Consider the following 22,352-nt stretch of genomic DNA (forward strand, 5'->3'; position numbering starts at 1 on the left):
AGACGGGCTTCTCGACTACGACCTCCTTCCCCTTCCTCTTCTCGCGACCCATCTCGACTGGCGGTGACGCGGGTGTGTGGGAACGCAAACGCGGCGCGAAAGCAGTGCGAAGAGCGGCTCAGGCAAATCGTCGAACACTTGGTGAGCACTGAGCGGCGGCGGCTGTGGCGTGAAAAGCGTGGAGGCGCGGCTGCGTGGGCGTCAGCGCGGAGGCGCTCGGTGGCGGCGGCGCACGGGCTGCGTGGACGGCGCTGGTGGCGGTGGTGCATGGGCGGCGCGGGCGGCGCTGGCGTGGAGCGGCGCGGTGGTGCAGGCTGCCCGCGGTGGCGGCTGCGGGCTTTGTGGAAGACGCGCGGTGGTTGTGGCGCGGTCCGGCGGCGTGCAGGCGAGCGCGGGCGAGATCGTGGGCGAGCGGCTGCGTGAGCGGCGGCGGCGCGGGATCGGCAAGTGAGGGTGCAGCGGCGGCTCGAGACGAACACGGGTGAAACAGAGGAAAGAAAAGGCGGCGGCACGAGCAAGATACATATATGACATGTGGACCCCGCATTTTTCTTTAATGCCGGTTAAACCGATGCCTAGGTTTAGAACGCCGGTCGATTGCATCGGTGCAGTTCACCCGAGACTCCAGCAAAATTCATCTGAGCGCCGGTTGATCTGACGTAATGCATTTTGAACTCGCCGGTTGAACGGTGGTATCACCGGTTGATTGCTGGGACAGAACTTCATTACGTTCACCGGTTGATCCGATGTCCTAACTTTTGCATACGTCAGTTGAACGCCTGAAACTGACTGAGCTGAGACACAACTTAGTAACGCCGGTTAAACCGATGGGTATAGATCCATTAAACGTCGGTTCAACCGGTGAACCCAAAAACCCTTCACTCAGCTCACTCTTCTATGCTAAGTCCAATAAACATATAAAATTCAAATAAACTCAAGTTAATGGACTTGCATAGGCGACTTTACCCCTCAAAATAAATAGGATAGCACACTAGCTTAAATAATTTTCTTTTCAAACACAAGGAAAAGCCGCAAAGTGAGACAAAGCGCCAAATAAAATGTATGAGCCTTGTCATAGGAGTATTGAAGATAGAGAGCTACAAACTCATCATGACATTGCTCACTAGGCAATAACGCACCTAACACTTTGCTCTTTTCACTTTTCATGAATTAAGATCTTGTATATGAAACAAGTCTCATTTTCATCAAGTGATCTCCTTTGTGACCCTTACGCATGCAATGATAATGCAAACTACAACCACATGCGAAAGAAGAGTAAACATGAAGTGCACATCTATATGACAAGAAATGCATAACAAGAAATTAAGATCTACTTGTCAAGTTTAAACCCACGGAAAGCTTCTTCATGATGAGCCTTTCTACAAGCCTAGAGGAAAACAAGTGTACCACCACCTCTAGCTAAACCCTTGCTCATCACTATCTTACCATGGTTAGACAAGTGTCCTATATGTATGCATTTTTCTTATATGACATGGCAACTTACATGACGTTTGCCGCATCTAGCACATTAAGCTCATTCCTTAGCCTAACAAAAGTACTCTCATCTAATGGTTTTGTGAAAATATCCGCCAATTGCTCCTCGGATCTCACACCTTGAAGAGATATGTCTCCTTTGGCTTCGTGATCACGCAAGAAGTGATGGCGAATATCAATGTGCTTTGTGCGAGAGTGTTGAACCGGATTCTTGGCAATTTTTACGGCACTTTCATTGTCACAAAGGAGTGGGATCCTATCTAGTTTCACACCAAAGTCCAAAAGGGTTTGCTTCATATATAGGATTTGGGCACAACATGCACCGGCCGCTATATATGCCGCTTCCGCGGTGGACAAAGCCACAGAATTATGCTTCTTACTCGACCAAGAAACTAGAGAACGCCCAAGCAAGTGGCAACCCCCGAAGGTACTCTTGCGATCCACACGGCTTCCGGCAAAATCCGAATCCGAGTATCCCAAGAGATCTAAGCTAGCGCCTTTGGGGTACCACAAGCCTATGCTTGGGGTGTGCTTGAGATACCGAAGGATCCTATTCACAGCCGAGAGGTGTGATTCCTTTGGGTTTGCTTGAAAGCGGGCACACAAGCACACACTAAACATTATATCGGGCCTAGATGCGGTAAGGTAAAGCAAAGACCCAATCATGGAACGATAGAGGGATTGATCAACTGGTTTACCGTCCATATCCAAGTCGAGATGCCCATTAGTTGGCATGGGTGTCTTGATTGGCTTGCCCTCATCCATTTTGAACTTCTTCAAGATATCTTTAGTATACTTTTCTTGATGGATGAATGTCCCTTCCTTCAATTGTTTGACTTGAAAACCAAGGAAGAAGGTCAATTCGCCAATCATGGACATCTCGAATTCCCTAGACATCATGGTAGCAAGCTCATGGCTTAGTGAATCGTTAGTTGAGCCAAAGATAATATCGTCAACATAAATTTGACAAATGAAAAGATCCCCGTTGACGTCTTTTGTGAACAACGTGGTGTCCACCCTTCCAATCTTGAAGCCTTGCATGATTAGGAAGTCACGAAGCCCCTCATTCCAAGCCCTTGGAGCTTGTTTGAGCCCATAGAGTGCCTTGTGCAACCTATAAACATGGTTAGGATTCCTCAGATCTTCAAACCCGGGAGGTTGCTCAACATAAACAAGTTCGTTAATTACGCCATTTAAGAATGTACTTTTCACATCCATTTGATATAACTTTATATTGTGATGTGAAGAGTAAGCAAGAAGGATGCGGATAGCTTCAAGTCTTGCGACCGGAGCAAAAGTTTCACCAAAATCCAAACCTTCGACTTGAGAAAACCGTTTTGCCACAAGTCTTGCTTTGTTGCGTATCACCACCCCATGTTCATCTTGCTTGTTTCGAAAGACCCACTTAGTGCCGATGATGTTCTTATCTTTCGGAGGAGCTTCGAGGACCCAAACTTCATTGCGGGTGAAGTTGTTCAATTCTTCTTGCATGGCCATCACCCAATCCGAGTCCTCAAGTGCTTCCTCTATGCTAGTGGGTTCAATACAAGAAACAAACGAGTAATATTCGCAAAATGAAGCATGCTTAGAGCGAGTTCTTACTCCCTTGGAAGGACTACCAATGATTTGACCAATTGGATGATCCTTGGAGATGCGACCATGCTTCACTAGCGGTACTTGCGTGGATGCTTGTTGGGGTGAATCATGGGTGACTTGTGCTTGAGGTGGAACATTTTGCTCTACTTGTTCTTGGACTTGGGGTGTTGGCGTTGGCACATTTTCTTGAGGTTGTGGATCATCTTTTTCTTGATCTTCATCCACTTGGGGTGCCGTGGAGGTGCTTGGTGTAGATGAGAAAGGTCCTCCCCCTTGATCATTGCCTTCATGCACCTCTTCCGGCTTGATATCCCCAATGGACATTTTCTTCAAAGCTTCATCAATCTCCTCATCACCTACAATGTCATAGCCAACAACCTCCTCTTGGGAGCCATTAGATTCATCAAACTCCACATCACATGTTTCTTCAACTAACCCGGAGGTTTGATTGAATACTCTATATGCTTTGGAGTTTGATGCATAACCAAGAAAGAAACCTTCATCACATCTACTTTCAAACTTACCGAGCCTTTTCTTCTTGTAAATGAAGCATTTGCAACCAAAGACTCGAAAGTAGGATATATTTGGCTTCTTCCCGGTGATGAGCTCATATGGAGTTTTCTTGAGGAGTCGGTGAGGATACACTCGGTTGGATGCATGGCAAGCCGTGTTGATTGCTTCCGCCCAAAACTTCTCAGACGTGCCATAATCATCCAACATTGCTCTTACTAGAGTGATGAGTGTCTTGTTTTTTCTTTCGACCACTCCATTTTGTTGAGGCGTGTAGGTGGCGGAGAACTCATGCTTGATGCCCTCTTCATCGCACCATTCTTCAATCTTCATATTTTTGAACTCGGTGCCGTTGTCACTCCGGATCTTCACAATTGCGGAGTTGTACTCCCTTTGAGCTCTTCTTGCAAATGTCTTGAAGACTTCCGGAGTTTCACCCTTATCGCCTAGAAACATGACCCAAGTGTAACGTGAAAAATCATCAACGATTAATAGGCAATAGAGGTTACCACCAATGCTCTTGTATGTAGTTGGACCAAAAAGATCCATGTGGAGTAGCTCGAGTGGCTTGGAGGTAGACAACATCGTCTTGATGGGATGATGTGTTGCAACTTGCTTTCTGGCTTGACATGCTTTGCATAATTTGTTCTTGTCAAAAGTGACGTCCTTCGAGCCGGTGATCATCCCTCTCTTGGGGGCTTTCTTGAGGTTGCTCATGTCAATATGAGCAATTCTTCTATGCCAAAGCCACCCAAGAGACGACTTGGTGAAGAGACATGTCATGGAGCTTGTTTGCTTTGAAGAGAAATCCACCATGTAAATATTTCCATGCCTAAACCCCGTGAATACCAATGACTTGTCTTCTTCAAGAGTTACTACAACACCATTCTTGTCAAAAGCACACGTTAGTCCAAGATCACATAATTGAGCAATAGAAATAAGATTAAAACTAAGTGCTTCTACAAACAAGACATTAGAAATAGATAAATCTTTAGAAATAGCTATTCTACCCAAACCTAAAACTTTTCCCCTTGAGTTATCACCATAGGTGACATGTTCATGATCGCCGGGGTCTTCAAGAGAGGTGAACATGCTATCATTGCCGGTCATGTGTTGAGAGCAACCGCTATCAAGTACCCAATATTTTCCACCGGCTTTGTAGTTCACCTACACACATGAGAATTCACTTTTGAGTTTTAGAAACCCAAACAAGCTTTGGGCCTTGCACATGTGTGACAAGAGCTTTTGGGACCCAAAGTTGCTTGGGGAGCTTCTTCTTTGACTCCTTAGCAATTTTGCCAATGAATTTGGCCTTCACCTTGCCCTTCACTTTACTCAAGAGAAAATGGTTATTTTGAAACATTGATGAGTAATTCTTTGGTAAAGTGGGAAGAGGGTGTGATGGTAAGGTGCACTCCCTAGTGTGGTGCCCGGTGACTTGGCAATGTTGGCAATATGAACCAACTTCCTTGATGAAGTTAGTCTTGATCTCCGGAGAAGGAGTAGTGCCTTGATTTGGCTCCGGAAATGAACCAAAACCTCTCTTGCCATAGTCACGAGCATTGTTGAAGAGAATTTCCTTGTGGATGTATTCTCCTCTTGAGAGCTTCTCCACACTACTCTTGAGGCTTACCACTTGATCCATCAATTCCTTTTCCCTAGAAGGAACAAGATCGGTCACAATATTAGTGGCATTTGCATTAATGAGTAGGTCATCACATGAAGTAGAAGCATTGACCTTTTCAATAGTTTCATTGACAAAGTTCTCAAGACTTGGGTCAATTGCTTCATAGGCAAATTCAAGTTCTTGATATTTGTGAGCCAACTCCCTATGCTCTTGTTTAAGCTTTTTGTGGCTCTCTTCAACTTGCTTAGCAAATACAATTGACTCATTGTGCTTTTTGAGCAAGTCATTGTACTTGCCAAGCAAATCGGAGTGGGCAAGCTCTAACTTGGCATGAGTGCTCTCAAGAATCTTGACTTTGCCCTGTTCCCTCTTGATAACAGATGTATACTCATTAATGAGGTTAGTAAACTCATACGGGTCAACCTCTTCATCACTATCACTATCCTCCTCACATACCTTTGTTTTACCTTTTGCCATGAGGCACATGGGAGGTGGAGGTAGCGATGATTCTTCATTGGTGAGGGCGATGGTGACGATATCTTCTTCCTCATCACTTGACTCTTCGCTTGATGAGACATCGGTCACCCACTCTTGTTTTTCTACCAAGAAGCTTCTCTTGGTGTTGCCCTTTTTCTTTGGGAAGAGCTTAGTCTTCTTGTCATGGCTTTTCTTCTTCCCAAATTTCTTGTTTTTGTTCTTCTTCTCATCTTCATCATCATCGCTTTAATCATGGCGATGCTTGCTCTTGTTGTCCTTCTTTCTCTTGTCCGGCTTGGGGCAATTTGGAGCAATGTGACCTTTTTCTCCACAATTGTAGTAATTTTTGTTCTTGACATCTCCCCATGGCCGGAACATTCTTCTTTTGGGGTTAAAGTTGAAACCCTTCTTGTTGATCTTGTCATTCAAGCGTGTGAACTTTCTCATCATGAGAGCAAGTTCTCCATCATCTTCTTCATCGGATGAGCTCTCATGATGATCTTCTTCTTCATTGCTTGAGCTTGATTCTTGCTTTACCATCTTGAGCTTGCGGTGCTAGTTGGCATTGGTTTTGAGAGCAATTGTTTTGCTTGTAGTTGGCTCTTCGGACATACCAAGGATCCCCATTTCATGAGCACGAATTTCACCCACAAGCTCTCCCACTTCCATTGTATCAAGATTCTCCTTTTGAAGCATAGCATTTATGATGTTGTATTTGGGCTTTGGTAGGAGCATGAGAATCTTGCGGTTGATGGAGCCACTGTCAATTTTAGAAAGTTCAAGAGCATTAATGTCCTTGACAATGACATTCAAGGGAAAATACATATCATTGCAATTTTCATGAGCTAGCATCTTAAAGGAATCATAATTAGCTCTAAACAAATGATACTTTTGCTCACGAACTTTTGTAGAGCCTTCATGAATTTCAATTAGCTCTTTCCAAATATCACTTGCTAAGTCCATGCCATTTACTCTAGCAAAGACTTCCTCACTAATGGCTTCGAAAATTGCATTTCTAGCCTTTGCATTCCATTTTAATTGTTCTGTGATCCTGGTCTTAGTTGCCAACCACACTTCGGGGGCAATCGCATCAAGATATGCGGCCATGCGAACTTTCCAATAAGTAAAGTTCTTGCCCTCGAAGTGAGGCGGCAAACCACCCATCTTGGCCATAGCTCTAGGCGGTGAAGCCTAATGATCCAAATGAGCAACGAGGCTCTGATACCAATTGTAAGGATCGATGGACCAAGAGGGGGGTGAATTGGGCCTTTTTCAAAATTCTAAAACAAAGTAAAGCAACCTTAACCTATGCAATACTAGTAAGGCTCAATCCACCAACCGGTTAGCTAGGCGAACTACACAAGCTTACAAAGATACAACTAGATAAGAAACTAAGCAAGGTAGAGCTAAGCTATGATCTCTAAGGTCAAGCACATGAATAATTGCATGAAAGTAAGTGCTTGAAAAGAAAGAGTGGGCAAGAGACAACCGGATTTTTTCCCGTGGTGTCGATGTATTGGCACACACCCCTAATCCACGTTGTGACACTCACTAAGAGTCTTGTCACGTCCCATGTCACCGAGACTTGGGCGCTCACTAAGAGTCTCCGTTCACCATCCCGGCGTGGTGGAGCTCAAGCCACGTACAACCTTCTTCAGGCTCCCACAATCCTTGGCAAGCTCCGGAAGAAACACCTTCAATCACCAAGATCGGCTAGGTGCTGCCAATCACCAAGAGTAACAAGCTAGGGCATTCACTTGAGCAAGAACCGATCACCAAGAACGGATGCACACAAGCTTCTCTCTACTCAAGTCCTTAGTCTTGCTTCTTAATTGATTGAATGAACAAATATGTGGAAGATGAAGCTCAAGGTGGCTCTCAACAAAGTATAAGTGTATGAATGTTGCCTGGTGTTAAGAGTATGCAAAATGACCCATTGGAGGGGTATATATAGGCAGCTCACACGAATAGAGCCGTTAGAGAAAAGCTGCCAGAAAACTGTGTAGCGTCGGTTAATCTGACGTACTTCCAATAGTCAGCGTCGGTTTAACCGATGAATGTAAACTGCCCATTCTGAAAACTAGCCGTTACAACTTGGGCAGATTAACCGACGTATCATCGGTTTAACCGGTGAGTGTAGTTGTCCACTGATCAACTGAAAAACCAAGTCTCTGGACAACTGCACCGACGTTAACTCAAAACCATCGTCGGTTTAACCGGTGAGTACAACTTCTGAAATCCCTGGAAAAACCATCTCACTAGTCAATTGCACCGACGTCTCATTTCAAACAGCGTCGGTTTAACCGGTGTATTGAACTTGAAATGCCCTGGAAAAAACCAACTCTGGACTAATGCACCGACGTCAATTCAAACAATATCGGTTTAACCGGTGTATATAACTTGTCAAGACTCTGCTGACTTCGTTTAACCGACGTATAGAAAAGTGGAAGCGTCGGTTAAACCGGTGTATAGACTTTTTCTGATTTTGCCTTTTCTGATTTGAGTCTTGAGTGAAATCCAAATATTCTTGAGATATAAGTTGAAAACCACTTATTTGAACTTCTAGAAACCTGAGTGACCATAGTGTGCATCCATTTTCAAATGACCATGTCCATGCTCAAGTTACTTGACCTTAACCCCTCTTAATAGTGCGATCACTACAAAACTATAAAACCTATACTAACCTAAGTGTCCTTCTCAGCCTTATGACACTTAGGACTAGAAAGATCCTTAGTCTTGACATATTTTTGAGTTGAATGACGAGATCGCCTTTTTGGATAACGAAATTGAGGGGCCTCTTTTGACATATGACCAAATGAGTGATAATGATCTATTAAGCTGCACAAACTCATTAGTCACATTAATGGTTGTCATTAATCACCGAAACATACCTTGGGGGCCTAGATGCTTACAATCTCCCTCTTTTTGGTGATTGATGACAACACAAACATAAATAACGAAAGAGCAAAAAAGATAAAACAGGATAAACACAAGCAAACTTGAAAAAGGACCAAAAGAACTCAACGGCTCAAACGAAATCCATAGATATGTCTCAAACCACAGCATACTCAAGCGCCAAAAGTACATATCCATGAATTAACACCAAATGTGATACAAAGCATCAAAGTCCTGATAACTACGAGCTCTCTCTATCTCTACCCTCCCCCTGACTCCAACTCCCCCTGACTCTCTCCCCCTTTGGCGTCAAAGCACCAAAAAGGCGAGCTACTGATCCGGCTGTCGAGGTACGGCAAGGAAGCGGTCCGGATCGTTGTCGTCGTCGTCGGACGGAGAGCCCTCTGTGACGGACGGGAGCTGCTGGTCTGAACTGCCTGCTGGATCTGAACTGACTGGGGGTGTAGCTGTCGTCGAGGCTCTCGTGCTGGCACTGCCTGGAAGAGGGTCCGTAGAAGTGGTAACCGTCTCAGCAGAAGATGTGTCAACATCTGAAGTAGTAAGTGCTGAAGCTACCGGCTGTGTCGACTGCTGAAGTAAGGAACCCTCTCCTCCTCCCCCTGAAGGTAGTGTCTGTGGTACGACGGGGAGGGCGACTGACTGGACTGCCGAAGGTAGAGCTAAGCTATGATCTCTAAGGTCAAGCACATGAATAATTGCATGAAAGTAAGTGCTTGAAAAGAAAGAGTGGGCAAGAGACAATCGGATTTTTTCCCGTGGTGTCGATGTGTTGGCACACACCCCTAATCCACGTTGTGACACTCACTAAGAGTCTTGTCACCTCCCAAGTCACCGAGACGAGGGCGCTCACTAAGAGTCTCCGTTCACCATCCCGGCGTGGTGGAGCTCAAGCCACGTACAAACTTCTTCGGGCTCCCACAATCGTAGGCAAGCTCCGGAAGAAACACCTTCAATCACCAAGATCGCCTAGGTGCTGCCAATCACCAAGAGTAATAAGCTAGGGCCTTCACTTGATCAAGAAATGATCACCAAGAACGGATGCACACAAGCTTCTCTCTACTCAAGTCCTTAGTCTTGCTTCTTGAATGATTGAATGAACAAATGTGTGGAAGATGAAGCTCAAGATGGCTCTCAACAATATATGAGTGTATGAATGTTGCCTGGTGTCAAGAGAGTGCAAAATGACCCATTGGAGGGGTATATATAGGCAGCTCACACGAATAAAGCCGTTGGAGAAAAGCTGCCAGAAAACTGCGTAGTGCCGGTTAATCCGACGTACCTCCAATAGTCAGCGTCGATTTAACCGATGAGTGTAAACCGCCCATTCTGAAAACTAGCCGTTACAACTTGGGCAGATTAACCGACGTATCATCGGTTTAACCGGTGAGTGTAGTTGTCCACTGATCAACTGAAAAACCAAGTCTCTGGACAACTGCACCGACGTTAACTCAAAACCATCGTCGGTTTAACCAGTGAGTACAACTTCTGAAACCCCTGGAAAAACCATCTCACTGGTCAATTGCACCGATGTCTCATTTCAAACAGCGTCGGTTTAACCAGTGTATTGAACTTGAAATGCCCTGGAAAAACCAACTCTGGACTAATGCACCGACGTTAATTCAAACAACATCGGTTTAACCGGTGTATAGAACCTGTCCAGACTCTGTTGACTGCGTTTAACCGACGTATAGAAAAGTGGAAGCGTCAGTTAAACCGGTGTATAGACTTTTTCTGATTTTGCCTTTTCTGATTTGAGTCTTGAGTGAAATCCAAATATTCTTGAGATATAAGTTGAAAACCACTTATTTGAACTTCTAGGAACCTGAGTGACCATAGTGTGCATCCATTTTCAAATGACCATGTCCATGCTCAAGTTACTTGACCTTAACCCCTCTTAATAGTGCGATTACTACAAAACTATAAAACCTATACTAACCTAAGTGTCCTTCTCAGCCTTATGACACTTAGGACTAGAAAGATCCTTAGTCTTGACATATATTTGAGTTGAATACTGAGATCGCCTTTTTGGATAACGAAATTGAGGGGCCTCTTTTGACATATGACCAAATGAGCGGTAATGATTCCTTAAGCTGCACAAACTCATTATTCACAATAATGGTTGTCATTAATCACCGAAACATACCTAGAGGGCCTAGATGCTTACAGCTGGCTGCTCTTCTGGCGCCTGAGACTCGGCCTGCTCATCTTGATGAGTGTAGCTCGGTGTAGGAATGGCTGAGCGATGCGAGCTTGATCGGCTTGAGCTCGACCCGGTCACCTTCTTGAGTGCTCCCGACACCTTCCTTCCGATGTTCCTAAAAGACATTGCAACGAATAGACAAACCAAACACTCGGAAGGATTATGTGAGCGTTAGTAAAAACCAAGTCAGCTGTCCAGAGAGTTAGTAATCCTTGTGGGGCATAGTTGCCTCTCACAAAAATTGTTCTTGTGGGTGATAACACTCCACAAAATCGTTCTTATAGGCGATGACGCACCACAAAACCGTTCTTGCGGGGTTGTGGTACCACCACAAACACGTTCTTGCAAAGAGAAGAAGGTAAACACGAAATGCAAATGGGATGCAAATAAGAATGCAAAAGAGGGAAATCTTTTTCTTCTTTTTCTTATGAACTTGGAGAGAAACAAGAGCAAAGAGAGCAGAGGGAGGAAGAACACGAAGTGGGACTGGTGGAACTCGGGCAAGGGGAGTGCCATGGGCTCCCTGTGCACCGGGTTAAATAGAGGGGTGCCACCCCTGAGTCGGCCGACCAAGGGGTCGGCCGGCCTGTGGCTGGCCCAATTTTTCTCCCACTTTTTCAGTGATGCTTAATGACCGCCATATGGTCCAAAAATGCATGAGTGAGTGCAGGGGTAGGCTGGTGTAGGCCTAGGAGTGGCCCCAAATGCATTTGGACATGAAAATGATCCAAGTTCATGCATGCACTACACTCCAAATTGTTATGGCTGCCATTTTCTTCCAAAATTGCCCCTTGGGCACTTGTCTAATTCCAAGATTCATGGGGATTTATGATGCAAAAGATGAGAAAACAAAATATGCAAGGGTTTTCATGCAAAAGAAGCAATGCTCATGCAAGAATCAAATAGAAATGAGAGAAATTCAAACATGCAATGGTTAAAATCAAATATGGGATAACTACCGATTTACCTGTCGGCAAGGGCTCAAAATTTAGAGTCTTTTGAACAAGACATTTTATCCCGTCAACCTTGATTAGCTTGATGAAATAATTCCAAAGTGTGACACCGCTTCATAGAAATCATCGGAAAAATTTGTACCTTGATGTGATGTCTGGGGTACTCGGGATTATTATTTGTTCCTTTTTTGATCGGGTTGAACTTCTCATGATACATATCATCCCATGGTACTGCCCCTGAAATGTTAGAAATTACTTACCTGGGTTGCACCATAATGTGGTCGCTTTCTCGATTGATGCAGTGTTCATTGTTGTTGGTGATCAGGCAACGGCAATAGAGCACTTCATGCAAACAGAGAATGTGCGCCTTTTTCAAGGTTGGATGCAATCATGATCAATTCAACTGCTGAAGTGTTGACTTCCCAAAATCAATAGTGCCAAGTCACGCTTGTCTTGAAGTCGACTCAGATTCATTGTGAAATTCATTGGCGAATTGAAATTGATAGGAGACTACCCCTGTCCTCACACAAAGAGAAGACAACATGGTTATCCTGCTAGATCACTGGCCACTAACCATAGAGATTTTCCTTACTTTAAATAAATTCTTTTAACATGTGCCTTCCCTGGCAACGGCGCCAAAAATGCTTGTTGACGCCTACCAACGTCACCACTGAAAACCAGCGATGGCGTCCGTAGACGTCAATGGGGTGGCAGGTATTTCATGGGCCACGAATAAATCCGCAAAAACACAGAGTACTGCCGTAGCATTTTACCCGAGAGTAACCCGGGGTGTCATTTATATTTCCGCAGGGAAGGCGGCGGTGTATAGAATTTAGTTAAGTTAGGAGGAACCACCATGGATTAATGTCAATGATCCGAACAGGGTGACAATATTCATGGTAAAAAGGGGTAGTGAACATACAAGCACAACTAGATAATATGCCTAGGACATCGGAGAGGAAAGAGCAAGATCAAGGGTAACTAGAGCCATAATCTATTGTACTCTCATGAGCAAACCAAACTGAGTCGTTCATACACAAAGGAAAAGCCTGATCAATGGACTAGAGAGACCGCATCCAGATGAACAGGAGGAGCCTGACACATCCAACGGCTTTATGTACCTCCTACCCCTCTATCCGAACGTGGAGGATTACTCAGGCTCGGACAGGGCTGTCACCACCTGCGGCTACCTCTACAAACCGTGGGATAGAGTTGCGTTCAAATGTGGTCATCAACTCAGGCACCACACCTGCGCTAACGAGCACCACTCTAGCCTTGCGCAAGGACACCCTTGTCTATCCAGGGCCTTAGTTCTAGAGCGCCCAATTAAGGAAGATGAAACAAAGTCATGATACACGAACTAGTCTATGCATATAAATCACTCAAGACAATCATAACTCACAAGAAGGATCACATACATAACAGAGCATATAAACCAAAGTACTGAATAGAATAAATAAGCATCTAGTACAAACTCAGAGAATTACATAAAGAGAAGGTAAAAGACATACCGGACTCTCCACGAAGACTCTAAGACCTCGAACTACAATTCGAATCTGAACTCCTCTAGTCCTAAGACCTCTACAAGTGGAGATGAACTACATCTTGAAGGAGTAGCTCTACACCAATTTCTCCATGCCATGAAATGGAGCCCCTCCCCTCATATTTATAGAAGGGAGCCACCCTTTGCTCGGCCGTGAATTCAGCATAGAACCACTTGAACCGACGTTGTGAGCCAATGGGAGGTTGCCACGTCACAGACTTAAGGTGGTGGGGCCCATGGGAAGGTCGACCGACCTGTAGATCGGCCGGCCTCCTAGTGGGCCCACCGACCTTCTCCTTTGTCCTATGGGCTGTTCTCAGGGCCCACTTGTCAATGGTGTGTGGCTTGGCTTCGTTCCTGTTGGATGTCTTCTCTGGTAGCCTTCTGATCCATGTGTGCCGATGTCTGATTGGTCGGTGTTTGCTCTTTGGCCGAAAGGGTATGATTGCCCTCCATTTTCAGGTAAAATCTGCACTCATAGAAATTTAGAGGAACATATAGAATTCAGTGATTTATTAGTGGCATGAGTGTAAGAAATGCAAGTCCATCCATTTATTATGACAATATTGACACTCAGAAATGGTTATTAGTGAGCGTCAACAGCGTTTTTTGAATAACTACTAACGCGCCCATAGCTAACCGTGCCTCTAGCAGCTTAGCTAGCTGGAATATAATAAACAGATTTGCTCCTTGTCAACTGACTGAAATGGTGCTTATCACTCAGTCGACGCGCATACGCGTCCGATCGGCGACGCACCGTGGTGATCATATTTTATGGAATTCATCCAACCGGGTTCGTGTTTGTTTGTTGTGAATACCCGGTTACGCGTTAACGGGCCCGGCAAAATTAACCCTTACTCGTTTTACTCCATCTTCAACCTCGTTTGTATCGTTCAGTGGAGGCTGGGGGTAGTGGGGGAGGTGGCCGGCGATCCCCTTGCGATTCGTCTTTCCCCGCCGGTGATCTGTCCATCCTCTCGTGCACTGGTGTTTTTATCTACTCCATCTGCATCTGTCTTCAATCCCTATCACCAGATCTCCCCTCCCCCTCGAGGTACCCATAATTTTTCGAGTTTGATGTGGTTTTTCTGGGTTTGATTTTGCATATGTCGTCTATCCTAGCAGCAGAGCCCCCCCTCCCCCCCCCCCCCAACTGGATTCTGCTATAGGTAAATCCGTTGTAGGGTTAGCTAGATTTTTTTGTTTGATATTTTAAGTTGCTTTGGTAGAAATGACAAATTGAGGCACACGAAGGAAAGAGAGATCGGAGAGCAGTGCGCTGCCCATATCTATGGCCTTTTTTGGATATTCAATGGTGGGCAATCGATGATTGTGGAACAGATCAGATGGAGATACTAGTTAGCTGCTGCTTCAGTAATCAACAGAGATAGGACTTTTATCTTTGTTTTGTACGGTCCATGGTTTTGATACGGGTTAGCTGTTTCTTTATAAATCAACGGAGAAATAGGATTTGTCTTTGTTTTTCAAAGCAATCTGCTGCATGTCTGTCTATTTTTGCATCCCTCGCAATGTAGAATTAATCTCTAGTTTATATCTCAATACTATCATACTGCACGAAATCCCAATCCTTTGTTTCCTGTGATCATCTTTCTGCTGAACATATCATAATTTGATTAGCCCTGTCAAATTAGTCATGTCAAGCTAGAGCCCCTATTGGCTGTGCTACAATGAGTACTGAGCTACATCATAATTTACTAATGAATTAGGCAGTCATTTAATTTTTGCATTGCAGCTGATTTGCATTCAGTCTCACGGTTTGTCATAATAGTGTTCAATTTTTTTCTAATTGCTGTTGGATTTTTTGTGTTCCACTAGCTTCAGTTTGTGGATTGTTAGCTTTTGATTTTGAGAATTATGGTCGATATATTATTGCCTTGTTTATGGTACCTAGTTGATAGGGAGGGAGGGGGAAAGTCGACATGGCTTGAAGGCTCTTCTTCATCACGGATGGTTGTGGAAGGGATCTGTGTTGCAACGAAGCTTGATTTGTAAATACTATAAATTTGTAATGTCAATGCGTACCCTACTTTTTTTCAGTTAATTGCGATTGAAATTCATTTGTAAACTGAGTGCAGATTGTACTTCAACCTTTTATTGTAGCAATAGAACTTAATCATTTTTGCCTCTAAAAGATTGAAACTTGAGGATCGACCAGTCGATGTCTCAATGACTCCCAAGTCCTAGGCCACATGCAATTGCGATTTATCTAGCTGTAAATCCTCAAGTGCACCCATATTTTGAGCACAAGCTTAGAGCCTAGTAAAATTATTGAATGGATATGTGGGTTTCCCAATAATATTTACATGCCAGAAACTGGTTTAAAGTGATCTACAAATCTAATTTATGTCATTGTATATGCAAATATCACCTGTAATTCTTTACCTTTTCCTTTGGCCTTTTTTTTGCACCTTGCTAGTTGAACTGCTGGCTATGTTTTCTTAGAATTTGGAGAATTATACTGTTAGAAACCCTTTCTTGGGTATAAATGGAACGATTTAATACAGATTTGCTCCTTGTCAATTGATAGAAATCCTGCTTTTGTGTAAATCGACGTGCAGCAGTGTCAGACCGGCGACGCACGGGACAGATCGACTTGTGTGCATATCTTGTAATCGGGTCTTGCTGTTGTCTATACCTGCAGCCCTCGCCACTTCCTTGGTTCCTCTTCCTCGGTCCATCCCCCTTCCTGATCCATTGCCATTTCTTCTCAGATCCCATAAGTGAAAGAGCCGGAGGACGTGGAGCCAACCAGCAGCAGTTCTGTGCCAGCAACAACGCAGGATCTGCGAGGGGGCACCGAGATCCCTGCGCGCAGTGGCATGTGTCTGCGAGATCCGCGGCGACCCCGGCAAGGAAGACCATGGGGTGGTGACATGGCTTCCTGGCAAGCGCGGTCTCCCCTGTGGCGGATTAAGGTTGAGTGTGTTCTATGTTTCTCCTTGTTTCCTCCCCGGCCTGCAGCTTCTACTTCCATTTCCTTGTTGATTTCTTCCTCTTGTGTGTACCATGTGCTGCTGCTCAGGTCTCCGCTTTGTAGTTGTGCAGCAAACAAGAAAATGCATGTGTGATTGTAACTCATAATTCTGTGCGTATGCAAATATGGATAAAATTCCCCACCTAGTATGCAATAATCATGCTTGTGTGCATGATTGTAGTTGTTATCTATTTGTGTTTGTGACTTAGAGAAATACTTGTACTAGCTTGAAGTTCGAGAAATAAATATCCTGTCTATGTCTAATCATGCTTGCGTGTGTTATTATAATTGTTTGCTCATTTTGTGTCTGTGACTTGGATGGAATTTCCTAGCATGCACTTCTAAGAGTTTTTTTTGTTTAATCATGCATAAGTGTGCAATTTATAATTTTTAGGATTCCTCTCTGCGTGTTCCAAATGTTTTCAGAATTTTAGCTATTTTGTCAGAACGGTTCAACCTGTAGCTGTGATTGGAATTGTTTAAGACTAAACCTCCATCTCAGACTAACAACTTCTGATTGGCTCCTAGGTTCTTGAACACAAAATTCAGAAGTTCAGTTTCCAAAATTTCTTTTACATTTGTTGATTTTAACAATATCAATCATTGTTTGGGTTAGAATCAATTCATCTCGTTAAGCTTATATACAGGGTAATCTTGTTTTATCTTCTAACCAATTTGTAAGATCTGCGTTAACCCTTTTAATCTGTTTTTATATTTAATTTAATTATCATAGACAAGGTTCTTTCCAGGTAACTAAAAACAAACACCTCTTTCCTTGTGTGGTCTATAAATATAATAGGTGTAGGATTATTTGTATCACTTATGTTTTTTTCTTTTATGCTTTCTGAAAATCTTGGTCTATTATAGCTTTAGAAATTGGCTTGCATCTTATATATTTTTGCCATTCATTTTAACCTAGATTCCATTCTTCTTTTATGCATGTCACAGGTGCCATTATATGGCAATTTGCCAGAATTCCGCCTTCCACTTTGAAAAGTTACAGGTAATGCATATGAATGTTGCAGTGCTCGCTCTTATGCAATTTTAGTGTACTATAACAATAAGTTTTGTGTTTCTTGGTATATTTTGCGCTAGATTCTCATTTTTTTCATGTATTTTCATGTCATGCCAAAATTAGACCTGTATACATTTATAGCTTTTGTTTGTAGAGTTGCTAATACCAATTAGTGTATATGTTCTAGAATATTTTTACCATTTTTTTCATTTAGTTCATAAAATTTTTTGCATCCACAACTTAAGGAGGTCCAAATTGTTTGTATCAAAGCTTTCAAGTGAGACACTAAGGCCATACTTTTCAATCTTTTCCTAGTTAGAAATAACTTATTATTGTTGTTTTAGCTCCCTTGTCTTAGATAATTATGCTAAAGTAGTTTGCGACTGTTGTAAGTGTTGATCTGTATGTAAGTGTTGTCTTAGTATATTATGGTATAGAGTCTTGTGGTACATCTACTGTGTATGACTTGCTTCTAGCAATCAAGTTAACGTGAAAATGTCTTTAATTACATGTTTCTTAGCATTGTGAATATGCAAATATGTATGAATCGACCATGTCTTTTCAAATTTACTGTAATTTATTGAGTTTTACTACAAAATCACAAGTAACTTATATTTGAATTTTGTTCCTTCGTCATGGAGCCCTATCTCAATTCATTTTTAGTCTTGAGTTGCTAGACTTGATGTATCCCCTCATCTTTCCTTTTTTTATTAGTGTTTTGTTAAGTCATTATCATCCAATGGTGTACTGTGTTGAATCTGTTTGGCTCTATTGGCAAGGCATCATTGTTCGTCTTAGAAATAAATCATTATTTCAGGAGCTGTTATTCATGGTGCAAGTAAAGGAGCTAGTATATACGCATGAATTGTCTTTGATATTATTGGTTACAGGTCTGGATGTGTGTGATTTTGTGATTATTTTTGTCATTTGTGTGTGACATGACATTGATGCTCGGATCCAGTCTGGCCTCACCTCCTTGCTCTTTTCTACAAATCTGCGAGGCAGCGCAAGTGAGGTCTCTGCTCAGCATCCGGAGCTGAGGTAACCACGCACCATAGCACCATTTTTATGGTTCTTATGTATCAGATTACTAAAAGTTCAGAACATATGACCACTCTTAGTTCAGATTAGTAAAAATTTTGAACATGATGACTGCTCTTAGTTCATATTAGAGGGAAGTTCAGATTAGTTCACATCTAGATTGTTCACTAACCATGAATTATACCCTTTGTGTACTGTGGACAATAATCTTGCACTAAAAATATACATTACGGCTGGGCAATCTGTTTTTTTTTTCTATTTGTGTTGTTATGACTTGCATTTTCTTATTGTGGCCTTATGTAAACAAAAAGTAGTTTAATTTTTATGCCTTTTATGAAGTGTTTTGTTCTTGTTGGCGCCTGACATCAATTAATCTTGCGGCTTCATTTTTCCTCATAATGCTAATATAGGATATAATATGAGTATCATCATGACATCTTGATGAAGTTACAACTTTAAAATTTGAAGTCATATTGTACTTATGCTGTGTAACTTCAGGCTTGTGTCTCTGTAAGTTTTGAAGTTAGTGTACAACTATAAATTTTGTGAAGCTATTGAGTAATCATGAACTCTCCAGTTTCATTTTTTTTTATTGAAGCTTTAATCTGCAGTCCTAATATGCTTCATCTAGCAATCAAGTAAATATGAAAATGTGGCCTGAAATTTTGTAATTCTTATACTAGAATTACACCCTCATTTAGTATTCTAAATTTCTAGTTTGTTAGTGTAAAACAAAAAATGGAACACTACTTCACTAGAATTTTCTATGCCAATTTTACCCAAGTATTTCAGCTGCCTGCTAGTTGTGGTTGCCATAGAAGCAATGTGATGCTAGTGGACTGAACTAGTTCTAATGGTCATTTTTATTTCTTCATTAGCGGTATGGTATATTTTGTGAAGCTATCGAGTAATCATGCAACTGTCCAGTTTCATTTTCTTTTTTATTGAAACTTTAATCTGCAGCATGATATGCTTTATCTAGCAATCAAGTAAATATGAAAATATGGCCTGAAATTTCAGAATTTTTATACTAGAACTGCACCCTTATTTAGTATTGTAAAATTCTAGTTTGTTACTGTAAACCAAAAGGTGGAATATTACTTCACTAGGATTTTCTATGCCAATTTTACCAAAGTATTTCATTTTCTCCTGGACCTGTTACTTTTCTTGTATTGCATGAGCGGAGTTGAGGAGTTAGGGATGGAGAACTCAGGTAAAAGAACTTCTCTCCTGCTACAAAGATACGAATTAGCATTTTAGTATGTGTTTAAAGTCCCCTGAACACACTTTGGTTTTTAAAGTTTTTCCTAGTCTTGCATAGAGTATTTTGTTATTCTCGTGGCTGCTTCTTTGTTAATTAGCACTTCCTGGACCAATGGCTACAAAACTACAAGTGACTTATACTAGAATTACATCTTCGTTCAGTATTGTAATTTCCTAGTTTTTTACTGTAAAATAGTACATATGTATGCTAGACAAATGAGAAGCCATAATGTCAAACTTTTTTAGACATATTACTCCTCTAATTTTTCTCCACATAGTAGATTACTTTGAATTATTTGGTTCATTTAATTTGTGCCAGTTCTATTAGCGCTTCCAGATTACTTTGTTCATTTCAGTTGTTAGGGAGGGGGGTGTTGTTAAGTAAGCTAATTGAATTAATGGGTTACAACCTAGAAGGCTGCACTTACTTGCGACATTCTGTTTAGCGATCCAATATCTAGTTATGAGTATGGTATAGTTTTCTAGGATTGTTAGCTGTTAGCTAATGTGATTCCATAACTAGGACTGTCTGCAAGTTGTGATTGCTAAAAAATAGCACTGCTCTAAGCTAGACTGAATGTTGGTGTTGACTGAATATAGGCGTTGACTGAATGTAGGTGTTGACTGTTCCTAGTGTCAGTATTTTGTTATGTTAATTTGGCTACTAGAAGTAGGTGCATAGCTGTAGTGGTTGCTGGTCGGTGTTTTTTTTGTTAATTAGCACTTGTGATTGGTGTCTATGAAATTACAAATAATTTATATTAGAGTTACACCATAATTCAGTATTGTAGTTTTCTATTTTTGTCACTGTAAAATGTTTAGAGCAGCTTGTACTTTGGGTATTGTAACTTGTAAGCTTGTATTCTTCGTTCATATCAAACAACATGTCACTGCTATCTGAACGCACTTCTTTCATTATGTTTTTTTAGCAAGCAACTTGTCTAATATCTGAATTGACTTGCCACACCCTGTTGTCTACAGCAAACACCTGCTCAATGCCATTTGAATTCACTTGGTGCCTTAGGCAGTCTGCACCAGCCAACAGCTCACTGTTATCTGACCCTCTTCCACTGCCATTCATGTGAATTTCACTTGACTGTCATTTGGACGACATCTTGATATTCAGATGTATAAGTTGTATGGCCTTCAAGTCAGCATCTTGTTACACACATAGAATGTTGTATATCACAAGGTTAGATCAATATGTATGCTATTCATATTCGGAGTACGATGGATATATAATTCACTTAGTGTCTACCTATTATTTCAGTTATGCTTTTTTTCCTCATAAGGCTTGCCACATGTGTATTTAGGTGTGAACTGAGATATCTAATAGAGCTGAACATCTAGCTATAATGTGTCTTTGTTTTTCGAATTATTGTTCGGTATCATGTGTTCAACTTTTAATATGTTTTGATGTTGATCAGCAACTTAGACTACAGGTATACAAAACCTCCCTGAATTGTTGGCTACCTGCATTGCTTGTCAGTTATTCAGAGTTCAGTAGTGATGTTTTAAGATTTGAAGTTGCGCGGACCGAACTATGTTTGAGTATATGCATATTCTTTTTTAATAGTTCACTGATGTAGTCTCATATAGTTATCTCTGAAATCAGTCTCTGAATTATGCAGTCTGATATATACTCTGAATGTGAATTGGTTGTCAAATCAGAATATGTACATACAGTTTTGGTATTTTAATTTGTTTTCTGAACTCTTTGTTGGTACTTTGTAATGTCACGAATAAAATCCGAAAGCGCATGGATACCGCTGTAGCTTTCACCCAAGAGTATTACAAGGTATCATATCCACGGGAACGTGAGTACACTATCTACGGGTTCAGACAGTCCAAGGACACACACTGGTGTAGGAGGATAGAAAAGAGAGGACTTCTAAGATCTAGAATCTATGCCTAGAAGAAGTGATCACGTCGCCATTATACTTCGAGCTACCGGTTTTGACCGGCTTATACAAGCCGATAGCTCCAGTAATAGTGCTCTATCCAATATCCGAACGTGGAGGATTACTAGGGCTCGAACAGGACGGTCACCACCTGCCGGCTACCTCTACAAACCGTGGGACTATTGGACAACTGAGTGGTATAGTGTAGCCTAAACACCACGTTTACATCTTTCCCTACTAACTCTAGAGGCGTACAGGGTTATTCTTTTCTATCCGGAGCAACTCTAGAGGCGTATAGGGTTATTCTTTTCTATCCGGAGCCCAACTCTAGAGTCAAATGCTACTCTCTAAGTATTCACATCAACTAATTTAAGGCAGAGATGATAACTTACGATCTAGACTTTATTTCTAAATAAACAAAGAAAGTCTCGAACACTTACAACCGAATAAGCATCCGTCGAGGTACAAGCGGAGAAGAGCGCCGACAAGCCCGGCACTTTTCCCAACTCCTCCTCACTCTCATGTAGAGATACAAATTGGAGAAGAGCGTCATTACCGGCGTCCCTCCTGAGCACCTCTACTCCTAAACTCCCTAAGACAACTCTCACTCAAGTGAGAACTCAAGAGAAGGTGTGATGTGATGAGTGTGGTGTGTGTCTAATTCTCACCCCCTTCCCTTGTATTTAGAGGAGGGAGCCACCAGCCTCTTGCCCGGGAAATGAGCCAAACCGCCATTAGGGACCAACCACACCTCGCCACGTGTCATCTGAGAGGCAGTGGGGCCTGTGGGCTGTCACCACTAGGTCGGCCGACCTGGGGGT

General features: G+C 42.3%; 1 protein-coding gene across 23 annotated transcripts; it reads left to right on the plus strand.

The window, feature by feature from the left end:
• Positions 1 to 14,003: 14,003 nt before the first annotated feature.
• LOC120693979 lies at positions 14,004 to 20,983 on the plus strand. Of its 23 annotated transcripts, none has more exons than XM_039977164.1 (6): positions 14,004 to 14,109; positions 14,214 to 14,370; positions 17,260 to 17,314; positions 18,332 to 18,367; positions 19,552 to 19,580; positions 20,560 to 20,983. In XM_039977164.1, the coding sequence occupies exons 1-6, from the start codon at positions 14,023 to 14,025 to the stop codon at positions 20,580 to 20,582; spliced, it is 387 nt and encodes a 128-aa protein (XP_039833098.1). In that variant the 5' UTR covers positions 14,004 to 14,022; the 3' UTR covers positions 20,583 to 20,983. The 23 variants fall into 23 exon arrangements, 6 of the variants coding, with proteins under 6 accessions (XP_039833098.1, XP_039833096.1, XP_039833100.1 ...); XM_039977162.1 differs by having other exon boundaries at positions 20,612 to 20,983; XM_039977165.1 differs by having other exon boundaries at positions 14,008 to 14,109; positions 18,288 to 18,367.
• Positions 20,984 to 22,352: the final 1,369 nt, after the last annotated feature.

The sequence above is a fragment of the Panicum virgatum genome, unplaced genomic scaffold (assembly GCF_016808335.1).
Source record: "Panicum virgatum strain AP13 unplaced genomic scaffold, P.virgatum_v5 scaffold_1427, whole genome shotgun sequence".
NCBI classification, from domain to species: Eukaryota; Viridiplantae; Streptophyta; class Magnoliopsida; order Poales; family Poaceae; genus Panicum; species Panicum virgatum.